Raw genomic sequence first — 21255 nt, forward strand, 5'->3', positions numbered from 1 at the left:
GAGGGATTGAACCGGGTTAGCTTTGACTTTTTCATTGATGAAGAACGTGACAATGTGATGATCTGACCAGTCACAGGGTTTGATAGATTCGAGTTGGATAGAGTCTTCTTTGGAGATGATAAGGTCGATGATAGAGCCTTTCTCGTGGGTCGGGCTGTTGCATATTTGGGTGAGGTCGAGGGCGTCGAGGAAGTTTTTAAGACTATTTACCACCGCGTCATTATGATCGTTCCAGTGGAGGTTGAAATATTTTAGAGTTTCAAAACTTCACACTTCGAAGATTTTTTTAGTCAAACCAGTCAATGTTATCCTATGACAGGAAATTGAGTCATTGGTTTCCAGGTGAGTACTTGGCCAGTGAAGTTAAGTCTCTGAGCATAGACTCAGGGGTCCCCCAGGGTCAGGTAGGTACAGTTGGTACACCCTCAGCTGCACAGGGGCAGCCGGGTGCAGAGGTAGTTAGGCCCAATATTATCCAATGAGAGGCAGGGGCCTTCGGTTGGTGGCTGCTGGCTAGCAGGCCATGTGGCTGTGGGAGCTGGGCTCCTGGTCACTTGCTCAGGGCAAATGGGGAAGTAGGATAGGACACAGGGTACATGGCCAGGGGCACTCGGGCGGCTGGGTGCAGGGTGCTTTTGAGCCGTCGGGCGCTCTATGTTGTTCAATGGGAAAGGTAAAAAGGGAACAAATGCTGCAGACTCGGGGACAGTGATTCTTCAGGTGCGATCACCACTTCAAGAGGTAAGTTGGGATCTTGGAGAAGAGGTAGGTACCCCAAAGGAAGGCACAGGGGGCCGCAGGGCGCCAATTGCAGGGGTGTCTTTGGAAGTCAGGAAACCTTACCCTCAGCTGGTCGCGGTTGGAGGGGTCCCTGGTTCTGAGACTGCAGGCGTCGTATGGTTCGTCGAGAAGGGTCTTTGGGCACTGGACTTCGGGTCACAGTCGCCGGGGGGGGGGGACGTCCTCGTGGTCTTGGATCACTCGGGACAGGGCGGGCCCGGCGGGTGCAGAGTGGGTTGGTCTTATGCTTCCAGGCTGGCACCAGGGTTATGGTTGTTGAAGCAGAGCCTCTGCGAGTCCCAATCTTCAAGAGGGTCAAGGCAGGCAGGTCCTCCGGGGGTCCCAAAGTTGCTGTCCGCAGGAGTCGCCAGGATTAAGCAGGAGCAGGTTCCAGGATCTACAGGCAGGTAGGGCTGGGGCCAAGTCAGTGGGTGTCGTCCTGTTGTTAGCAGCTGCACGGCGGGTCTTCTTCTTGATCTTCTTTTCTTCTCGGGATCTGAGGAAGGAAGGTTTAGGGAGCCCCTAAATAATGAATTTAGGGGCATTACAGGTAGGGCAAGGGCAGGGACCAATAGGTCCCTGTCCTGGGGTGGGTACACCCCCTAGTCTGCTCCTCCCCTGCGGGAGGGGGGCCGGAGCCTAGCTCTGATTGGGCAGGGCTCCCCATCTTCAAGATGGCCGGAGCCCGCGGTCGTGCTACACCTCGCCTCTCCCACCTGAGGGGTGGGGTTGGCACAGGCTGGCACACACCCCTTCCTGACGTAGGGTTTCCCGCCAGTCTTCCCGCCTGAGTGGGGGTCAGAACCGGTGGGGGCCAGTTGCTGGGTACAGCAAATGTTCTGGAGAAGCTCACAGAGACGGCGGCCTTTGAAGCTTCCCCCTGCCCATCCTGGGGAAGGAGACCTAGCACCTCGCCCAGGTTGGGCATTGTTGCAGGCCCAGGAGAGCGGGGGGCTCTTCACCCAGGGGTCCAGCAACAGGTCTGCGGTGTGGCAGCCAAGGCAGCCTCTCAGTCCAGACGTGGATTGTAGGTTTAGGTTTCAGAGGGCATCTCTAAGATGCCCTCTGGTGCATTTTACATTAAATCCCACACTGGCATCAGTGCGGGTTTAATGTGCTGAGAAGTTTGATACCAAACTTCTCAGTCTTCAGTGAGGCCATCATGGTGCTGCGGAGTTCGTAATGTTGACCTCCCAGCACCATATACTCTTAATGGCAGCACTGCACTTACAGTGCCCAGGAATGGCCCTGGGTACTGTAGGGGCACAGGGCTCATGGACCTGTGCCCACACCACTGGCATAGGGCACCCAGATAGAGGGGTGACTGAGGTATGCCAGGGCAGTGGGTCTTGTGAGCATGGCACACAGGGATGTGTGCCATGTCGACTCTTGGTTTGGTTCTGTACTTAAACACTCAGCCTGCAAAGGCAGTGTGTGTGTCAGGGTACAGGGCCCCAAAGAGTGGCACAATACGTGCTGCAGCCCTTAGGGGTCCTCTCTGGTAACCATGCCCTGGGTACCTAGGGTACCATTTACTAGGGGCTGACAGGTGGACAGTGATGCCAATTGGGTTTTAGTTTCAACACAATTTTAGGGTAGGAACACAGGCCCTAGGTACCTGGTTGGAAGGAGCCCAGGGCACACTCAGTCAAAGCACATCAGCAGTTCAGCAAAAAGTGGGGTCATACCAATGCAAGAAAGATGGCACTTTCTCACAAACACCCAAGGTGCGCTGGTGAGACCAAAGGGTACCATTGCGAATTGAAAATTATCCTGGCCCAACGTGAACTGCAGGTAGTGCTGATGGGTCTACAGGACTGCTATACGGAAATAGGTGTCTTGCAGGTCTAACGCTACCATCCAGTCTCCAGGGTTGAGGACAGCCAAGACCTGGGACAGTGAGCATCTTGAATTTTTCCTTGTGGAGAAAGAGGGTGCAGGTCAAAAACAGACCAATGGCCCTCATCTTCTTTGGCACCCAAAAGTAGCGGAATTATCAACCAGGACCTACTTCTGGTGCAGGCAACCTCTTGATAGCCTCTTTAGCCAAAAGGGCTTGCACTTCCTGCTGTAAAATGTACATATGAACAGAGTGGCAATGAAGTGCAAGTACCTCCAAACACTGCAAGGGTTAGAGGAACATAAAAGGGATATGACTATCTTACCTGACAATCCACTGGAGGTCAAGCTAACTGTAGTAGCCCTGGGGAGAAAGGGTCATCTCCCATATTAACAACCACCAACCCACTTCAGGCCCTATGATACTGAAGCTAACTGGAGTCAGGTCAAGTGAAGAAGCATAATGGAACAAAGCAAAAATGGCACTCTGAACACTGGTCAGTCCATCCTGCTTATGCCTGATGCAACTGAAATATTCCCTTAGGGTGTAATAAATCCCCAAGTGGTGAGGAAGATGGGCAAGAGCCAAAGCCTGAACTACCTCAGGTGTGCCACTTGGGTAGGCACCCTCATGCACATGCAACAGGAATGTCCGGTTCTTAATATAATTACTGGTCACACTTAAAATGGTGACAGGACAGCCCATCAGTATGGACCCCAAATTGTTAATATGGGTTGCTGGATGACTACGGTTGGACTGGAACACAAAGGCACTAGTTGAAATAGGTTTCTTGTTAGGAAGAGAGACACCTCTCACCACTCGAGGTTGAAAACCGTGTCCCGGTCACCAAAGGCTCAGTGGGATGACCTGCTGTGATCAGGCGTAAAAGGTGGTTTAAAAGACCAGAGGATGTCCCAAAAAACTGAAACAACTGGGGAACTTGGCTGGATAATTTTAGAGGGGCAATACTTTGACTGGGCTGCATTATATGAGGAAGAGTTCAAGTCTTGTAGTTAAGGCGATTGATCCTGCTCAGTGTTCTGTATATTCTTATGTCATTCTGCAATTGCATCGGTTTCTTGATAATACAATAAAAATATATATATTTTTAAACTGTATAACTAATTAAACCAATCTATGGCTCAAATGGTGGTGGTGCCAGAGAGATAAATGATCAAATTGATAAGTTTCAGATCGAATCAGAGTGTAAAATTTAGTGAGGAGGAATCTGTGAGAATTATTATCCAACAAAAGTGATCATTTTGTAATATTGTTTGTAGTTTTATCTGGGTTGCATTTATTTATGCCATTCACAGCCAAATATATAAAAATGGTTTACTTGTAACTAATTACAAATATGCAGCCAGAAACATAACTAGCACAGCAATAGTCATATTGGCTGGGTCAGGTATGAGCAGGACAGCCATTGCTTACCTATTATCTGGAAGTGTTCATTTCCCTTTGAAAGCTGCTGGTTTAATGCTTGAAACAGCTGCTGTAACTGCGTCACGGTCTGGTTTAAACTAGTTGCCGTCACCCCTTTCCTCTCCGTCGCCTAGAAGAAAAAGAAAAAAAAGCAAACTTCAGTACCAAACAAAATGTAATTAAGAGAATGAGTTCATCGTAAAATATCATACAATTTCATACCAATGAAAATATATTGTGTGTGAAGAAAGTTTGATTACTACATTTTATTCTGGGTTATCATTTATACTATGGCAGACAGCCTGACAGGTTAGCGGAGGCTTTGACACTCGCTCTTTTGCTGGAGACCCATCATTCATAATTAGGGATCTCTGTACCTTCAGTGCATCCAATAGTGTAGGGGGATCCACTAAAGCTCAAGTAGTTTGTTGTACCATGTTGGCATATGTTTTTGTTTTACTGAAGCAAACTCCAAGAACTAGTTGGAAAAAACAATGTCCTTGTCAGCAGGGAGTCTTCTCTGCCTGTAAGAGTCGCTAATCGATTTCCCTGGACATGTTAGCGATGATGGTTAGCCCTGCATTGAGCGGGGTCACCAGCACTGTGACTGGGGAGATCCAGTTGCGGATGGACCACAAGGCCAAGGATTTCTACCAGTAGAGCAGGCAAAGTTTTCACTGAGGGAAACTCAAACAATCCTCCCACCTCTAAATAGGGTGGGAATCTGTGAGTTTTATAGATGGGGGATCTGCAGTAATTTTGCAGATGTTGTGCATCTGCCAACCTCTAAGTGAGCGCTGCATCTCTTTATGTTTTGTTGTGATCTTTTCATCATTTATGTATGTCTTATTGTTTGCTGCACCTATTACCTGTCCCCTGACATCTGTTTGTATATTACAGGTAGCAAAACCTGCAATACATGGATTATGAATCTTTAAAATAAGACTTCAACTGTTTTGAAAGCATTAGCAAACTGACATTCAAACATCAATGTGATGCAGCAGTCAACCAATGTTATGTCTTAGGTAAGTAAGCATTACAATTGACGTTCGGTTTCCTAAAAATTACAAAACAAAAATAAGTACATTTACTACAGAGCCTCACACCTATGATGACCTTTTGTATTTTAGGCTACAACTGCTGACTAACAGTCCTGATGCACTGGAAAGACCAACATTCTCCAGCATACTCTAAAGAGTGGGGTTCATCTATGGGATGCATATTAAAGGAAAGATGACATACAAATTTAGTAAAAGATATCAATGTTTTCTGAGCATTCTGAGCCACACAGGCTCAGCAACAATACATCACTCAGACGGATAGCTCAGATTGGCAGAGTCAGTCTAGTTCCTGAGAGACTGTTAGGTGACTGAGCCACTTAAAGCACCAGAAATACATACAATCTTTACAAATATTACAGGACATTTGAATAGTAATTTATACTGTGGTACCATGTATTGGAACCTACCCTATGTGCATGTCTGAGGGCTGCAGGATGATGAGGTCAGTGTGTCCTGCCTTCTGACTCATGTTATCTCCTTGTCAAGCAAAAAATATACTGATACAGTCTTATACCTGTGACGTAAAACTTATAAATAAATGTAACAGCTCATATTTGCCGTTGTCCAAATCCACAACTTCATTGCAGTGAGCAACACTTTTTAATTAAATGTTTGTATTTCTTAGTTTCTGTGAAATAACATCTGTTGTATGCTGTGTTAAGTATGATCCTACCATGTAAAGAGGGAGGGATTTGTCGCTTGTATTATCTAGGAGTAGACATAATTAACATTTCATGGGTCACTCAATGTCTTAGCTGGAACAGTGCTTCATTGCAGTGTGGTCTATGTGGAAGCATTGCAGTGCCATGCATGATTGACTAGAGTGGTGTATTTTCCTGATTTATAAGCATGTAACGGAGGGGAACAAGTGAGGGTTTCATGCATAAGTAGAGAATGCACTGTTCATATAACGTAGCTTAGTGGAACAGAATTATAAGCCATAGATGAATGTGTGGACTAGCTTAACTACCCGAGAGGAGTATATTTAATGGTTTTGGTTGGGTATAAGCTGAGAGGAGCAATCACATGAATGCACTACAGGCAGCCAATGTACATGCTTTTTGGGGGCCACCAAGTGGTGACAGAAAGAAACCCACAGGCCCTGTATACAGGAAGTCGTGGCAAATTACATGAGCAGTCCACTCAGAAGTGTACCGGGAGGGCGCTCACCAACAGGCATAAACTGGATATAGGGCAGCAATTGCAAGTGATCTATAATTCTACCCCCAAATCCTGTCCTCCCCCAGGGGTTCATGGAGTGTAGTGAAGGAGAAATGCTGCCTTGGCAAATCTAGAAGAGTCAGACTTTAACCCCCAGGGATGCAATTTTATATAGGCTGCCATACTAAATGATCTTGAGAGTCAATCTGTGCTCTACATAGAATCAACTCACTTGCATTCACTGAGCACAGGTACCATAGTTTCTATTCCATGTAGTGAATCTGTCGGTGACCAGGTGGCAATAATGAATATGTTACCTACCTTCTGTAGAGCTCTTTCTGGTGTATACTCCAACTGTAGAGTCCTGAGCTGAACATCCGTTGCGCCAGACTGGATTTGGAATATTTTAGAGCAATTTGTCCAGTGCGCTGGTCGTAGTACGCAGTAACCTCTTCATGCCTCCGTAAGTGAAGGCACAAAGCACTATGTAGGTGTAACATCTGTGCACTGGTATCTACACCCAAATATTCAGCTCCTCCGACATGGATAGTCAGTGACAGACTAAGCATTTTGACAGGCGAGTTATTAATACCTAGTAGCATCCTCCACAGAAGAGGAAGAAGGGCAAGTTGGTGGAATCTGCTCTTACGCAGCGTATCTACCAGAAGGAACATTACTGAAGGGAAGTAACTTGCTGTTCTGATGGATACGTCCAACTCCAGATTACTCACTTTTTGAATAGCTATCACAGAAGAACCTCCCAAAAGGTGGATGGTCTGAACAGTGGACTTCACACTAGTAAATCCTGCGGGGCCAAGCAGGCAGAACAGCCCTCCCTGCAAACCCGAGAGTCAAGGCAGTAATGCCACTTGAAGGTGTGGACGGATGTTCATGTCTCTCTGCCTAGCACATGTCCAGCACCACAACACCTCTGGGTCAAGGCCATAGTGGTGGTTTTAACTTTAGTAGAAAGAGCTCAAAAGCTCTCTAAAGGCTCCTTTTAGGCAAGACCTAGCACATCTTTACGGTTGTATGATGGAACCACGCCTGCCATTACCACGCTGTCATTACAACAAACGTATATTTACCATGCAAGCCTTTACAGCGAAAATTTTCGTTGTAAAGGGATGTATGTTAAAGGCATTTGTGTGGTAAAACAATTTCAGGTAAGGTAAGCATAATCTCTCGCTCTCTCTTGATATATATATCTTGATATATATATACACCCAAATACCCAATCTGAACGCTAAAATTACTCTTGCCATCCAACAACCCATACCCACCCTAACCCTAAAACACCATTGTCTTCCAATACCCCATAACCAACCTAAACCCTACAATTATCCATGCCACTCAATATATATATATTCTCTCCTGAAACCAACACTGTTGGATGATACAGCCACACTTTCACTTTCCCCGTTATTTCCACTCTGCCAGAGGTGCCACTTGGAATCCAGGAGCTCAGTCAATAGTTATTTGTAGTTTTCATTTATCAGCAACACACACAATGGAACACCAATGCGTTTTGGCTTAGGCCTTCAATCATATGTATATATAAATACATTTCGAGCCTATACACTACTGCTGATTGAGGTTACACACCCTTAAAACCGCATACTCTATTGTAATTATTTCCACCTGCCTGTTAATGAACTGCAGGCGTGGCAGGGCCACCACTGTGTACCACCTTCTTTCCAGACAAGCTAGTACTTCGGACTGTGGTTTCATTTCTACCAAAACTGGTGTCACCTTTCCATGTGAGGCAGTCCATCACACTCTATGCTTTCTTCTCCCTGTCACGTCCTTCTAAAGCGGAGGAGAGGCTTCACCATTTGTACTCCATTTGGCCACTTAGCTTTTACATCATGGTGGAGAAGTGTGGCTCAATGGTTAGAGCGGCAGACCCTGATGCAGAGGTCTAGCCCGGGACCAGGGTTCAATTCCCTGCCTCGGCGGGTCTTGGGCTCAAAAATTCCACGGACCTGATAATTCTCGCCTCGGTGCCTATTCCAATCATGGAGTCCCACTCTACAACTCTGGGCAATAGCTTGCTTAATCTCCACAACGGCCCCCACAACGCTAAGGATGCCTGGCCTCCACCTTGGGGGCGCCCAGGAGTGGACACCTCACAGGGAAAGCTAGGATGGGTTCCACAGGGGTATTCGTACAAGCGCCTTGGGACCCTTGCGGGTGAGTAGTGCGCTATACAAGTATCAATTTACATTTATATCATGTGGACTAGAGAGCATCAAGAGGATGACCAACTTTTGTGGGGTTCTCTGCTTCTAAGAAGAAAAAGGCAGTCCTGAAACAGAGCTTATCCAGAAGTCTAATTCTTTGCATAAAGATGAGGGGAAACAGTCTTTATGACAACGGCTGAACCCGCCGTGCCTTTACCATGCAGGCTTTACAACGCATGGATCTTTACCAAGCAGGATTTTACAATGAATATGCCTTTACCATACATGCCGTTATAATGAAAAATTTAAATATTTTGCAGTTAGGTGTTATATATAGGCATGCCCAGTAAGAAAGTAAGAACCAAATTAAGGTCCCATTACGGCTTAACAAATAGTGCAGGAGGAAACGTATGTCAGCCCCTTCAAAAGCACTACATAACTAGTGACAAAGAGGGTTGATCTGGCAAATGTAAAAAGTCGAACAAGTAATCTTTAACTGTGCCCTTAGCAAGGTCTTGCTTGGCCAAAGTCAGGACAAACATAAGAAGATCAGAAAGTTTAGCCAGCAGCGAATCACCCGACGTTCCTCATACCAAACCACAAACTTTGCCAGATGTCCAGAATAGAGGGTTCATGGACGGCTCGCAGTCTTTGGATAGATAGAATCAGCTCAGCTGGTCCCGCTCAATCTACGTGCATGGAGGTGTAGGCTGAGGGGGATCGTGTGTGCAACCATGCCCTGTTGATGGGAGAGCAGGTACTCACACAGAGGTAGATGGGTTGTGGGCAGTCACAGACTCAGTAGGTCGGTGTACAGGCTATCCAAACTACTCTAGGGCTATCAGATTGATAGCTAGATTATACTCCACATCTACATTTTGTTGCTTTTGTGAGAAGGGAGGTGTGTGCTATCCTGTATTAGCCCCTGCCCTTCAGATTTAGTGTGCTAATAATTCGCTGAGGCGGATAGCCGGGGGTTTGGCTGACAATCTTTTAAACTGTTTGATATTTTTATTTTGTGCTTTTGGAAGATTTATTTTGCTCTTAAACTTACACTCCCCCTTGCCCTCGCAGCACCTAGAACCCTGGTCCACTCGCAGACGATTAGGAGCTGACGCGATCGGACACAGGGATTGCCGCCATCTTGGGGGTGAATGTAGGGTAGCGCTCCAGCTTTGGGACGCCTCCCGCCCTCCCAGGTATAAAATCTGCCTCCTACTGCGCGCGCACAGATTTAGTGTGCTAATAATTCTCCCCTGAGGCGGATAGCCGGGGGTTAGGCTGACAATCTTTTAAACTGTTTGATATTTTTATTTTGTGCTTTTGGAAGATTTATTTTGCTCTTAAACTTACACTCACCCTTGCCCTCGCAGCACCTAGAACCCTTGTCCACGCGCAGACGATTAGGATCAGGGATTGCCGCCATCTTGGGGGTGAAAGTAGGGTAGCGCTCCAGCTTGGGGATGCCTCCTACCCTGCTCCACCAGTATATGAGGAACACCAGTTCTCGTCCGCGCAGCGGGCGTGACGGCGGCGCGCCAAAGGCAAGCCCGTCGGCGCCAAGTTTGCGACAGGCGCAGGAAAGACTGGGCAATTACATCCTACTCTAATATATCAGGCGAGCGACCTTCGAAATCTCAACATTGCAAACGGTTGTCCTTGTAGTATCGATATGGATAAGATAAGGGGGCCGTTTTCATGTAGGTTCTGTAGTTGGACCTCTCCTTGGTCCCCAGTCGAGACAAAAGTTCCTCCAACCAACACTGTCGCTGGTATTTTAAATTTTAACGGTGGGCTGATTAATGCGCGTTCCATGTGTGGCCATAGCCAAGATATAAAAGACCTAATCCTTGACTTGGACCTGAATTGCCTCCTCATAACTGAGACATGGCTAACCGACAGCAGTAACCCAGATCTAGCAATAGCCCTTCCATCTGGCTATACCATCTTCAGGCAGGATAGATTGAAGGGGAGAGGAGGAGGAGTGGCTGTGGTGCTGAGAAACCCCATGAAATGCCACACCTTCAATTTAGGTCCCCTCAAAGGAGTAGAAGGACTTGTTTTTTCTATTAAGTTAAACGAGACCTCCTCTTTCTCAGGAGGCTTAATATACCGCCCCCCAGGTAGTGCAACCATGTTTTAGAATCACTAAGTGACTCTTTAGGGCAGCTCCTTCTTTGTTACCCTCCCTTTACATTGCTGGGAGATTTCAATTTGCAGCTAGAGTCCAAATCTGATGTGCAGGCACTTAATTTTCATCAGACCGTAGAGATCTTTGACTTACATCAAAAGGTAACACAGCCTACCCATCAAGCAGGACACACTCTGGATGGGGTATGCTCTAATTTTCCCCTTCTGTAGATCCAGACACCCGTCCCACAAATTTGGACAGACTATAGCCTAATCCCTTTCTGCATCCATGTACCGCGCCCTCAGAAATTAGTAAAGTCTAGTCAACATCCAGTGAACTATGTTAACTGGACAGTGGTTGAGGATAGCTTCAAGCTCAAACCAATCACTCAGACACAGATCCCCAGAATGTCCGGAGACGTAGAGCAGACTCTAAATGCCTTCACATTTGGATGCAGCAAGTGATTAAAGAGCGTGCCCTACCTAAACGCCCCCCCGGGAAGGGAGAAAAGAGGGAAGATAAATGCCCCCTGGTTCTCACTAGAGCTAGACAAATCCAATCTACTATGTAAGAAAAGTGAACGCAACTGGCGCAAAACATACGATCTTGCAGCTAGAAGCCTTTACACCCATCAGAGGAAACTATATCTTTGCAGTATCAAAATCGCTAAGAAGGAATACTACATTAACGCCATCAAAGAAGCTAAGCAAAAACAAAAAACTGTGTTCTCCATTGTTAAGGCCTTCACACATCCAAGAGCCTTACAGCCGGAAATTCCACCATCCTCAGAATTCTGCAACCAAATCGCGGACTTCTTTGAGAAAAAAATTGATTTAATACAAAAGGACTTTCCGGCCCCTCGAGTATCCCAGATATCCGGCCTCCCTGACTGTGGAGAGACCATGACTGGTAGCATTAGAGCCTTTACAACGGTTACACTACCTCAAACTCGAGAAGTGATCCTGGCGTGTAAATCTGGCGCCCCTTCCGACTCCTTCCCCCCACGAATTCTCCATCTGTTAATTGATGTGGTCAATCCCATTATAAATGGGATTGTAAACGCTTCCCTTAGCACAGGTGAAAAAACTCAATAAATACCCCACAAACCTCGCCAATTTACGTCCAATCTCACTCCTCCCAGTCCTGGGTAAGATAACCGAACAGATGGTTTATAAAGAGCTAAAAAGCCATTTTGAAACCTATAATATCCTCCATCCCCAGCAATCGGGTTTCCGTCCACATCACTCTACGGAAACGGCCCTGATCGAACTCACCGACTCCATAAAATTACTACAGGATGAAGGGAAGAACGCCATTTTGATTTTATTGAACCTCACAGCGGCGTTCAACACCATCTCCCACTCAATACTGATAGGTAGGCTAAGAGACATCGGAATTTCAGATGTAGCACTGGCTTGGATAATCTCGTTTCTGGCAGATAGATCTCAAACCATTGCACTGGGTCCTTTTCTCTCCAAGGAAAAAAAGGTGTTGTCTGGCGTTCCTCAGGACTCCATTTTGAGCCCATTATTATTCAATATTTACATGGTCCCCCTCATCTCCCTAATTGAGTCATACGGCATACTTGTGACATCGTATGTCGATGATACTCAACTCATTGTACCCCTTGACAGGAACTCCACCAATGCCGAGCAAAATTTAAAGAACTGCCTTAAGGATGTTTTCCTTTGGATGGAAAATAACCATCTAAAATGCAATGCCAATAAGACAGAGATTCTTCCCATGGGAAAAAATCCCCAATTCTGTCCTAGCAAATGGTGGCCGGAGGATTCCCCTGCTCCTCCACAGGCCGTGGTGTCAGCCAGAAATCTGGGCGTCCTATTTGACGCCGAGCTATCATTTGATCAGCATGTGAGGAATGTGGCAGGAAGTTGTTTTAATATCATCAAATCTCTAAAGAAGTTTTTCGACTTCCTTCCCACAGGCTCAAGAAAGGCGGTGGCAGTGGCTTTAATCCTCGCCCGCCTTGATTACTGTAATGGCCTGATGGCAGGTTTTAAAAAGGCCACGTTGAAAAAACTCCAAAGCGTGCAACACGCAGCAGCCAGACTCGTATTCAAATTACCAAGGAAATCTTCAGCTTCGGCCGCTCTGAAGACCCTTCATTGGCTACCGCTGCATAAGAGGATACTGTTTAAAATCCTGGTGATCGCCTTTCGTGCATTCAACGGCACAGGCCCGAAGTATCTTATCAGGCGATACACCCACTATAACCCTTCTAGGACGTTACGATCTTCAGGTGATAACCTGATTAATCTGTTTAAATTTAACTACAAAACCAAGGGGGGTAAGACTTTAGCCTTCTTGTCCTCTAAAGCCTGGAATGCAATACCCAAGAACCTCAGATACCTAAATCAGGAAAGCCTGTTTAGGAAGCAACTTAAAACCTGGATTTTCAACCTTCCAGATGACTATGTAATGGCCGCTATCTAGTTTTTGTAATTGTTTGCACACTGTTTTTCTAGCGCCAGGATGCTCCTTTCGGAGCGATAGTTGCGCTTTATAAATACACAATACAAATACAGATGTATGTTGGACTGCGGCAGAATGATTTGGGATGTTGAAGTGTTCAATGTATTTTGTAATACAAATGACATGTAGCTTTGAAGGTTGACCAAGAATCCTCAGAACCGCCCAGACCTGAACACAGGACCAAACACAAACCACTGGGATCATATACTGAATGTTCCAGATTAGCTATTCACATCAAGTTGGTAACTTGCCTGAGCTTTGTTAGCATGTTCGTAGTGAGGCCAGGGGCGGTGAGTCAATTAGGGCGCTTGGGCGTTGCCCCACCAATTAATCTGAGGCACTCGAGAGTTGAGTAACAACTAACAAGCTTTGCCGTCATTCTCAGTCTCTCACTCACATTTATTTAAATCCCAGGCCGCCGGAGGCAGTCGGCTCAGAAGGGGACAGGGCAGCAGGAGTTCAGCACAAGTGTCTGTCATGAATCATCATCATGACATAGATAATATGTATCCGGTGCCGGTCGGCGGAGCGCACAGCAAGAGTGTGCATTTTCCGTTTAGGGCTTAAAGAATTTTGCAAACAACCAGAACATGCGCAATAGGCCGCTCATTAGAAGAGCGAGGGTTGTTCCATGCCGCTCTTCTTATGAGCAGCCTAGTGTGCAAGTTCGGGTTGGTCGCAAAATTCTTTAAGCCCTAAACAGAACATGCACACTACTACTGCTCAAGGCAATCCTGACGCTGCTAGAGCAGGGTCTGGATTGGCAGAGATGCAGGCGGTACTTGCCTTTTCGCGCTCCTCACAGCCAGTACAAGGGATAGCAGCCACCCTCCGTCAAGTCCACCTCATACTGGCCGGCTCTCACAGGCACCGGCTCCCCCGTCCGGCAATGCGTCTGGGCCCAGCAGGCGAGTTCGAGAGGTGCATGAAAGTAAGCTTGATGCGCAGGGTGTCTTGTTTTCTTGGTAGAACCACTGTACCTCTTCGGGCCCCAGGTCAGTCACTATGTGGTAAAGAAGAGAGGAATTTTCCCCTTCCGAAAGGTTGCTGTCGCTGCTTTCCGCTCCTCTTAGAGGCTCAGGGGGCCCTCCATGCTCCTGGTTATGTGCAGTCGTCGTGGGAGTAAAAAATGTGTTTTTCAGCCTAAGCAGACCCTGTCCAATAAATGCCTGTAACAAGTCTGCACTGTCTGCGAGTGCTTAACTTCTAGTAGAGCTCGACATTCGCGCTACGACCGCTGCTGACGGCGTTTGCTTTCACTTCACCATAAAATGTAGCGCCAACTACAAAGTAATTGTGTTTTTGTGCAGACATGGTATTGGTTACTCAACTCTAGTGCCATCCCATCCCGCATCTGAGTTTGATAAAATGCAGAGTCCCAGTACTGTGCAGCAGATGCCTTAACCTGTTGGGCTAGGTTGAACGTCGTGCTCCACCCCGTGCTATGACTGACCAGAGCACATCCATGGAGACCCTTCGCTTGTTCCTTGCATGCTCCTTTTGGCCTAATGTCCGTCTATGTGTGCTTTTTTTTATAACTTCCTAGTTCATTTTGTTTCGTGTTTTATTACACACTGACTGCCTGGGGATAGCAGGAAAAATATTCTTAAATGATCTTAGGACGTTAAAAAGGAAAACAGTTAGTTCAGGGCCAACTGTCCAGCATTAAATTTAGTATTTGCCTTTGATGTGTTTAAAATTGTATTGGGTGTATTAGAATAGTCAAATGGAAATATCTTTTAGGAAAAATAGTTCGATTTGTTTGGGGTATGTTTGCAAGAGAAACACAGTTTTTGGCTTCAATCTACCACCTCAGTATACTCCCTCCACCAAACATGCCAGTGCAGCTGCATTATCCAGCTTTTGTCGCTGATTGTAGGTAGGAGGCAGTTGTTTATATAGCACCTAATGGTGCGATTTGGCCTGCTTCTAGGTGGCACACGTTTGGCAAATGGTTCACTGAAGCACAGGGCAGTGGCGCAGCCAGCATCATAACTGGAGTCTGTTGGTACCACAGTGGAACACTGTCGCACTGAGCATGTTTACACCTCTCGTTGGCTGCCTCAATAGTGATGCACCTGTCATGGTTACCATCTTGTAATGGCAGTGTTTTACAGTGGGGTGTGTGGATCACATCTGTGTTTTGCCACGCATGGTGCGCTCAACCTGTGTCCAATGCCCTGTCTGCATGTATGGTCAGCGCCTCAAAGCACTGCACACAAACATATTGTTGATGTGTGAATAGTTTTCGCAGTTCTCGACTCATTTGTTGACTTGCATAAAAGGTGTCCGAAGAAAAAGCAGATATGTTTTAGAGCCTTGGAATGAGAAATTGCTACATTCCCTAAGCGCTAGTGTCCAAGTAAATTCATTACCCTGTCAATCATGGTATTGTACATGTTAGCTTGTGGTTCTATCCAGTATGATTAAGAATAGTTGTGCTACTGCTGTACCAGTAAATTGTTGGACACAATGGACACATAGGTGCATTTGATACCAATAAAAGAAGAAACCATACCTAGCACCCTTCCAGGACCCAGCCTGCTCCTCTCCAAGTAACTATAAAAACCCAACAAAATTCAAACCCAGGAATCTTAGATTGCAAATGCAGGTGAGTATCATGTGCTCATACCAGTCAACCTGGGCAAACACTGACTTCAATGGCATTAAAATCTTACAATTGGCAACAACAAAGCCAGGTAAATGTACCTGCATACTTGTTTATTTGTTCACTCCTTTTAGTAGCACAAGTAATCACAAAAGGTATGTCCTTGAGTTTGTGTAAATTTAATTTCTCCATCAGGGTAGTCAATGTGTTTGAGACCTAACTGCAAAAAAGTGGAACATTTCGAAATTTGTCACTTTACAATTGACAGCTAGGGGTGCGCCTTGTGTTGACCAAAAAAAAGCTATGCTGCTGTCAAGTACGCATGGCAGAGCAACTAAATTATTGAAGTATGAAGAGGGTTGCAAGAGATCTTTTTAGGGTTTGCTATTGCTTATCCCCAGTTTCTTTCTAAGAGGCCCTGGTTTAGGTCATCCAGCAATTTGTCCTCCAGATTACTCAACCCATGGTCACCATTGTCAATCTCATCCCGTATAAGAGTGTCCTATTACCACTGTCCAAGTTGAGCAATGCATGCAAGAACATATGTGTGATTGGTTGCTGCCTGAAATAAGGTGAGCTGTAAGGGTCATAAATGTGTACAACCGAAATTGACCTGCAGGTATACCAAAAATCTAATTGACCTTGGTGAACGTCTGCAATGTTTTGCTGCTCTCCAAATCACTCATGCATGGAAAGTCGCTGTGCATCCATACGGACATGTTCAATGTTCTAATATTTTACCAAAGAGTGGAAACTCCCAAAGTAGAACCATCAGTAAAACATGCTTCAGTGGATGTGCTTTTTTTCTTTAAACTTCTTTACCATCAGGAACAAGCAAGTTACTTAGCTTCGGTAACGTCTTATCTGGTAGAGACTATCTAGCCACAGAGTTCTTACCTTAGAATAATCTCCAGGTGTCAGACTGTATCCGGAAAGTTTTTGTGAGCAGTACCCCTGTGCGCCGGTAGGTTTAGTTGTTTGGTTCCGCGTGGCGTCATTGGTGTCACCTGCACCGGAAGTGGCGGGCGCGATGCCTATAGAAGCACCTTCCCAGCGCGCTGACGTCAGTTTCTTTTGTGACTTTTCACACCAGGAATGTGGAACCAAGAACATTAACCACTGGTGTGTGAAACTAGGCCATTGAAAAGGGAACAACCCTGTACCTAGAAATCCAGTTGCAGAGTGGGGAGGATGGGTGAGTCGGTAAGGAATCTGCAGCTAGATAGAGTCTCTACCAGATAACAAGTTAGCAAAGTTAAGTAACTTGATCATCTGATCGAGATTTCTAGCCGCAGATTCCTTACCTTAGAATAGATACCCAAGCAATACCTCCCCAGAGGTGGGTATGATAACTAAATTTAGACTAGAAAGTCCTGCAAGACCGAACAGGCAAAGAGCCCATCATGATGGACCAAACTGTACAGGCAGTAGTGCTTGGTGAATGTGTGCAATGAAGCCCACATTGCAGCCCAAGAGATGTCCAGGACCGGAACTCTGCATGCTAACACAGTGGCTGCAGCATTTGCTCTGGTGGAATGAGCACACACGCGCTCTGAATGTTGCTTCTCGGCCAATGCGTAACATACCTTAATGCAGAGCACAATCCACCGTGAAAGGGTTTGTTTCTGCACAGCCTTCCCTTATCCAGTAAGCATCTGTTTGTGGAATGTAGTGCTGCAGATTCACATTCTCTGCATACTTCTGCCATCTAATGTTGAGTCAGAGTTGTGCAACTTGTTTTTCTTCTGAGAATTCTTTTGTGCGAGAGGTAGAGCGACGACTCCTCTCGGGGATATTGAGCATGGGCATCACCTCCTTTGTTAGATTGTTTTCCAGCAGCCAGGTAAGTCGGAGCGTAAGGAAAGTGTCAGAATAAAGATGTCCATGCTAATAGAAATGTGTAAAATGTAACTGCAACTGCCACAAGCATCCAGGGAGGAGGGAAGGCGCATGGGACTCTACAGCACTACATGCCACAAACAGATGCTTACAGAGTAAGTAATATAATCCATTTGATGGCATGTGAAGCAGTTGCCAGTTTCAGAATATCCATCCATTCTGATGCTAAGTTTAAAAAAGCAAACTCTTAAGACCTCAGGACGGCAGAGAGAAAACAATGTAACAAAGGAGTTGATGCCTATGCGCAATATCACTGAAAGGAGGAACTCAACCTTGCACAACTCCGACCCAACACTAGATGGCAGGAGTATGCGGAGCATGTGTATCTACAGCCACACATGCCATCGAACATAACAGACTTCGGGCTGAAGGTCAAAAGCTGTCAACTGTCGCCACTCAATCTTCATGCATGAAGGCGGAGTTGTGACAGGTTTGGGTGGAGAACCCTCCCCTGCTGCTACGACAGGAGATCCTCACGTAGGGGCAGCCTGATCGGTTGGCCAATGGACATGCTCAACAGCCTGGGATACCAGACTCTCCAAGCCCAGTCTGGAGCCACATGGATGACTTGGGCCTCGTTGTTCCTGATCTTCTTGAGAACTATGGAAAGGAGTGGTATTGGCGGAAAGGCATACAGGAGGACAGAGCTCCACTAGAGACTAAAATCATCTCACAACGAAAGCCGTCTTGGAAACTCCAGTGCACAGAATTGCTGACGTTGCGCACTCTGGGTGGTGGCAGACAGATCTAACCCAGGCTCTCTCCACTGCTGAAAGAGACCTTGCACCACCTCTTGTTGGAGACGACCACTCGTGATCGGCTATGCATCATCGACTGAGTTTGTCAGCTTTGGTGTTCAGAAAGCCGGCCAGGTGTTGAACCACCATGGATATGCCCTGACATTTCAGCCCTGTCCAGAGGCGCAAGGCCTTTTGACAGAGTCCACAATCTGCCCTGTTTTTTGCAGTACCACATGGTATTGTAATAGCCTTTCCTGGATGGAGGGTAGAAAGGCTTTTAATGCCAACTGGATCGCTCGGAGCTCCAACAGGGTGATGTGGAGTATAAATTCTGCCAGAGATCAGAGTCCTCCGATCTCCAACTCTTCCAGTTCGCCACCCCAGCCCTGGAGTGATGCGTCTGTCAGTAGAGAATCTTGCTATATGCCGATGATGTCCTCTTATACTCGGAGAAGATGAAGTTGAGTTTGCCCCGGGTGGGGGTGATCTTTAGGATAGACTGTGAATATTTAGGACTAGGCATTAACTCCTCATATTCCCCATGGGAGATGATCGGTCCGGGGTGATCTCTCCATTCCACTCAAGGTGGTGTCAAATCACTTTAGATACCCAAGTATATGGATATCGAGGGATTGGAAGTGGAGGTCACCCATTTGAGGGAACTCCCACGCTTGTGAATGGGTAGAGCGGCGCACTTTAAGATAAATCGCTCTTCCTAGTCTAATGTACGTTTTGCAGAATATCCCACACCCGGTACCAGGGAGGTTTTTCTGTGAAATCGATGGTTGTGTGCGAATCTTGCTGGGGATGCGTGGACTGACATGTGTGGCACTCCTCACCCTCCATCGGTCCATGTATGATGGTGGAATAGCCCTGCCAGACGTCCTCACATATTAAGACGCCGCCCAGGTCAGTATAGTGAATGAGTGGGCTTAAGACCCCGCTGTGGCTGGGTATGAGGTAAGGAAAGGTTTAGACCCTGCGGGGATTTAGTAAATGGAATCTCATCAACCTCTCTACACTACAAATGGTATGGGATGCAAATGGTATGGTGCAGTTTGCTCATCTTAGAGAAAATATGACATGGCACACATACAACTTTCTAAATACTATCAACTGTGGCACGCCCTGAGGGAGAGAATCGCTTCAGAGGAGTAAATAATGGAGGAGTCCTTACAGGAGAGACGGGTCCTGGATGGCCATATGACAACAAAAGCAATCTCCCTTATGCATATAACACTCATGAACAACACACAGAAAGAGTTAACGCGTCTCAGGGCATACTGGCAGACAGATGAGGGGGAGCTGGAGGATGATGAGTGAATGGAAGATTTGCAGTTTCCTATGCAAGTCCCCATACAGGCGAGATTCCGTCTGATCCCGTTTAAGACCCTTCACAGGACAGATTAAACGAGGACCATCTTACATAGGATTGGTAGAGTGGCAGATGATGCCTGCCTGTGGTCTGCTGGTCAGAAGGGGTCCTTCTTACACATGTTGCAGGAGTGCGCCAGGATCTGAGTTTTGGGAGGGGTTGAAATCTCAGTTAGAGACGGCTATTGGTGTGCCTACTATGAGGCAAGCTCTGTTGATATTGATGGGGCGGGGAACCGCTGATCTTACATCTCATCAGTAGATCCTGGGGAACCTGGGGTTTCTATAAGTGAAGGCGATGAGCCCACAACTACAGGACTGAGTCCGGGAAATGGACATTTATTGTTTGCAAGATAAATAAGTCTATTACAGTCGGGTTGTCCAAAGAAATTTGAGAGATGGTGGTAGACAGGTAAGGGACAGAGGGATCTATGTCTTGGAGATTTGGAACTGACTGGCCCTGAACTTCTGTAGCCCTATCAGACTTTGACATTCAACTGTTTTCATAGGTTTGAGCTACCTGTTGGTTTGGGAGTGGAGACCTAAGGGGGAAGTCCAGTATGACTGCAATGTTTTTCGTATTTTGTTGAGTGAGTATATATTTAAAAAAAATCAATAACATTTTATTTTAAAAAAAAGGATACAAATACAAAAAGTATGGACTGGATTTCATGGGTCATGGCTCACTTTAGCTACCTCTATCATTTACCCTCATGTAGAAATGCTACAAGCTTCCCAATCAAGTTGGCATGAGTGTGGAATTGCAGAAGGCTAGTTGACATGTGGTCCCCATAAACACCGTAGAAGTACAATGTGTGCCTTAAAGGGCTTTACTTTAACCCCTGCAAGTGATTTTGTGGCTGAGTTGCTGTCTGCTAGTATGATGAATGAGTATTTAAAGGACCCATCTGCAGCTTCCACAGCAGTTATCTCTTGTCTGAGGATCTCACTGCACAGCAGCCACTCCAATAGCCAATCCGACTTGTGCCAATCCTGATATTGCCAATATGTGATCAAAGGTCTAAGCACATCACTATTTCCACTAAAGCTGTGTGGTTAGCTCTTGTTGCTAGTATTTCTAGCTAGCATCTATAAAAATACGGAGACCAGGTCTGGCAATGGAAGTATCCTCCACAATCATCTTGAACACCTGCCAATCAAACTTGCCAACTGCAGATCTCCTGTTTATGCTTAAGTAATGGTGCATCATATTCCTGACCATTGTTTCACAGCCGTAAATGAAGTGCCCTTTAGTGCGACCACCTGTGGGTTCCAGGTGGGTACAAAATTCAGTGGTCTCCCCCACCTCAGTGCAAGCAACACAGGGATGTGATCTGAAAGAAACATATGTGGTATTCCAAATTCGTCCCCGGGGGCAAATTTGTCAATTAAACCAGATTTTTTTTTATATGGTTTTCTTTTATGCATCATGAAGTAAAAGTAGTATTCCATATCTGGATACAAATCTTTCCATACATGCAATATGTCAGCCAGTGTATGAGGGTGAGTCAGATATTTGGTGTTATTCCTGGAAGCCAGGAAAAGGCATATCCAGCTGAA

At 46.2% G+C, this 21255-nt stretch overlaps 1 protein-coding gene across 16 annotated transcripts in view; it reads right to left on the reverse strand.

The window, feature by feature from the left end:
• Nucleotides 1-21255, reverse strand: part of KTN1 (kinectin 1) — a 447380-nt gene that overhangs the window by 16396 nt on the left and 409729 nt on the right. For all 16 annotated transcript variants that reach the window (XM_078659859.1, XM_078659855.1, XM_078659854.1 and 13 more), the window contains one exon: nt 4055-4175. In XM_078659859.1, the coding sequence (XP_078515985.1) occupies nt 4055-4175 (121 nt within the window). The remainder of the gene's footprint in view (nt 1-4054; nt 4176-21255) is intronic.

This window comes from Lissotriton helveticus, chromosome 9, assembly GCF_964261635.1.
Source record: "Lissotriton helveticus chromosome 9, aLisHel1.1, whole genome shotgun sequence".
Lineage (NCBI taxonomy): Eukaryota > Metazoa > Chordata > Amphibia > Caudata > Salamandridae > Lissotriton > Lissotriton helveticus.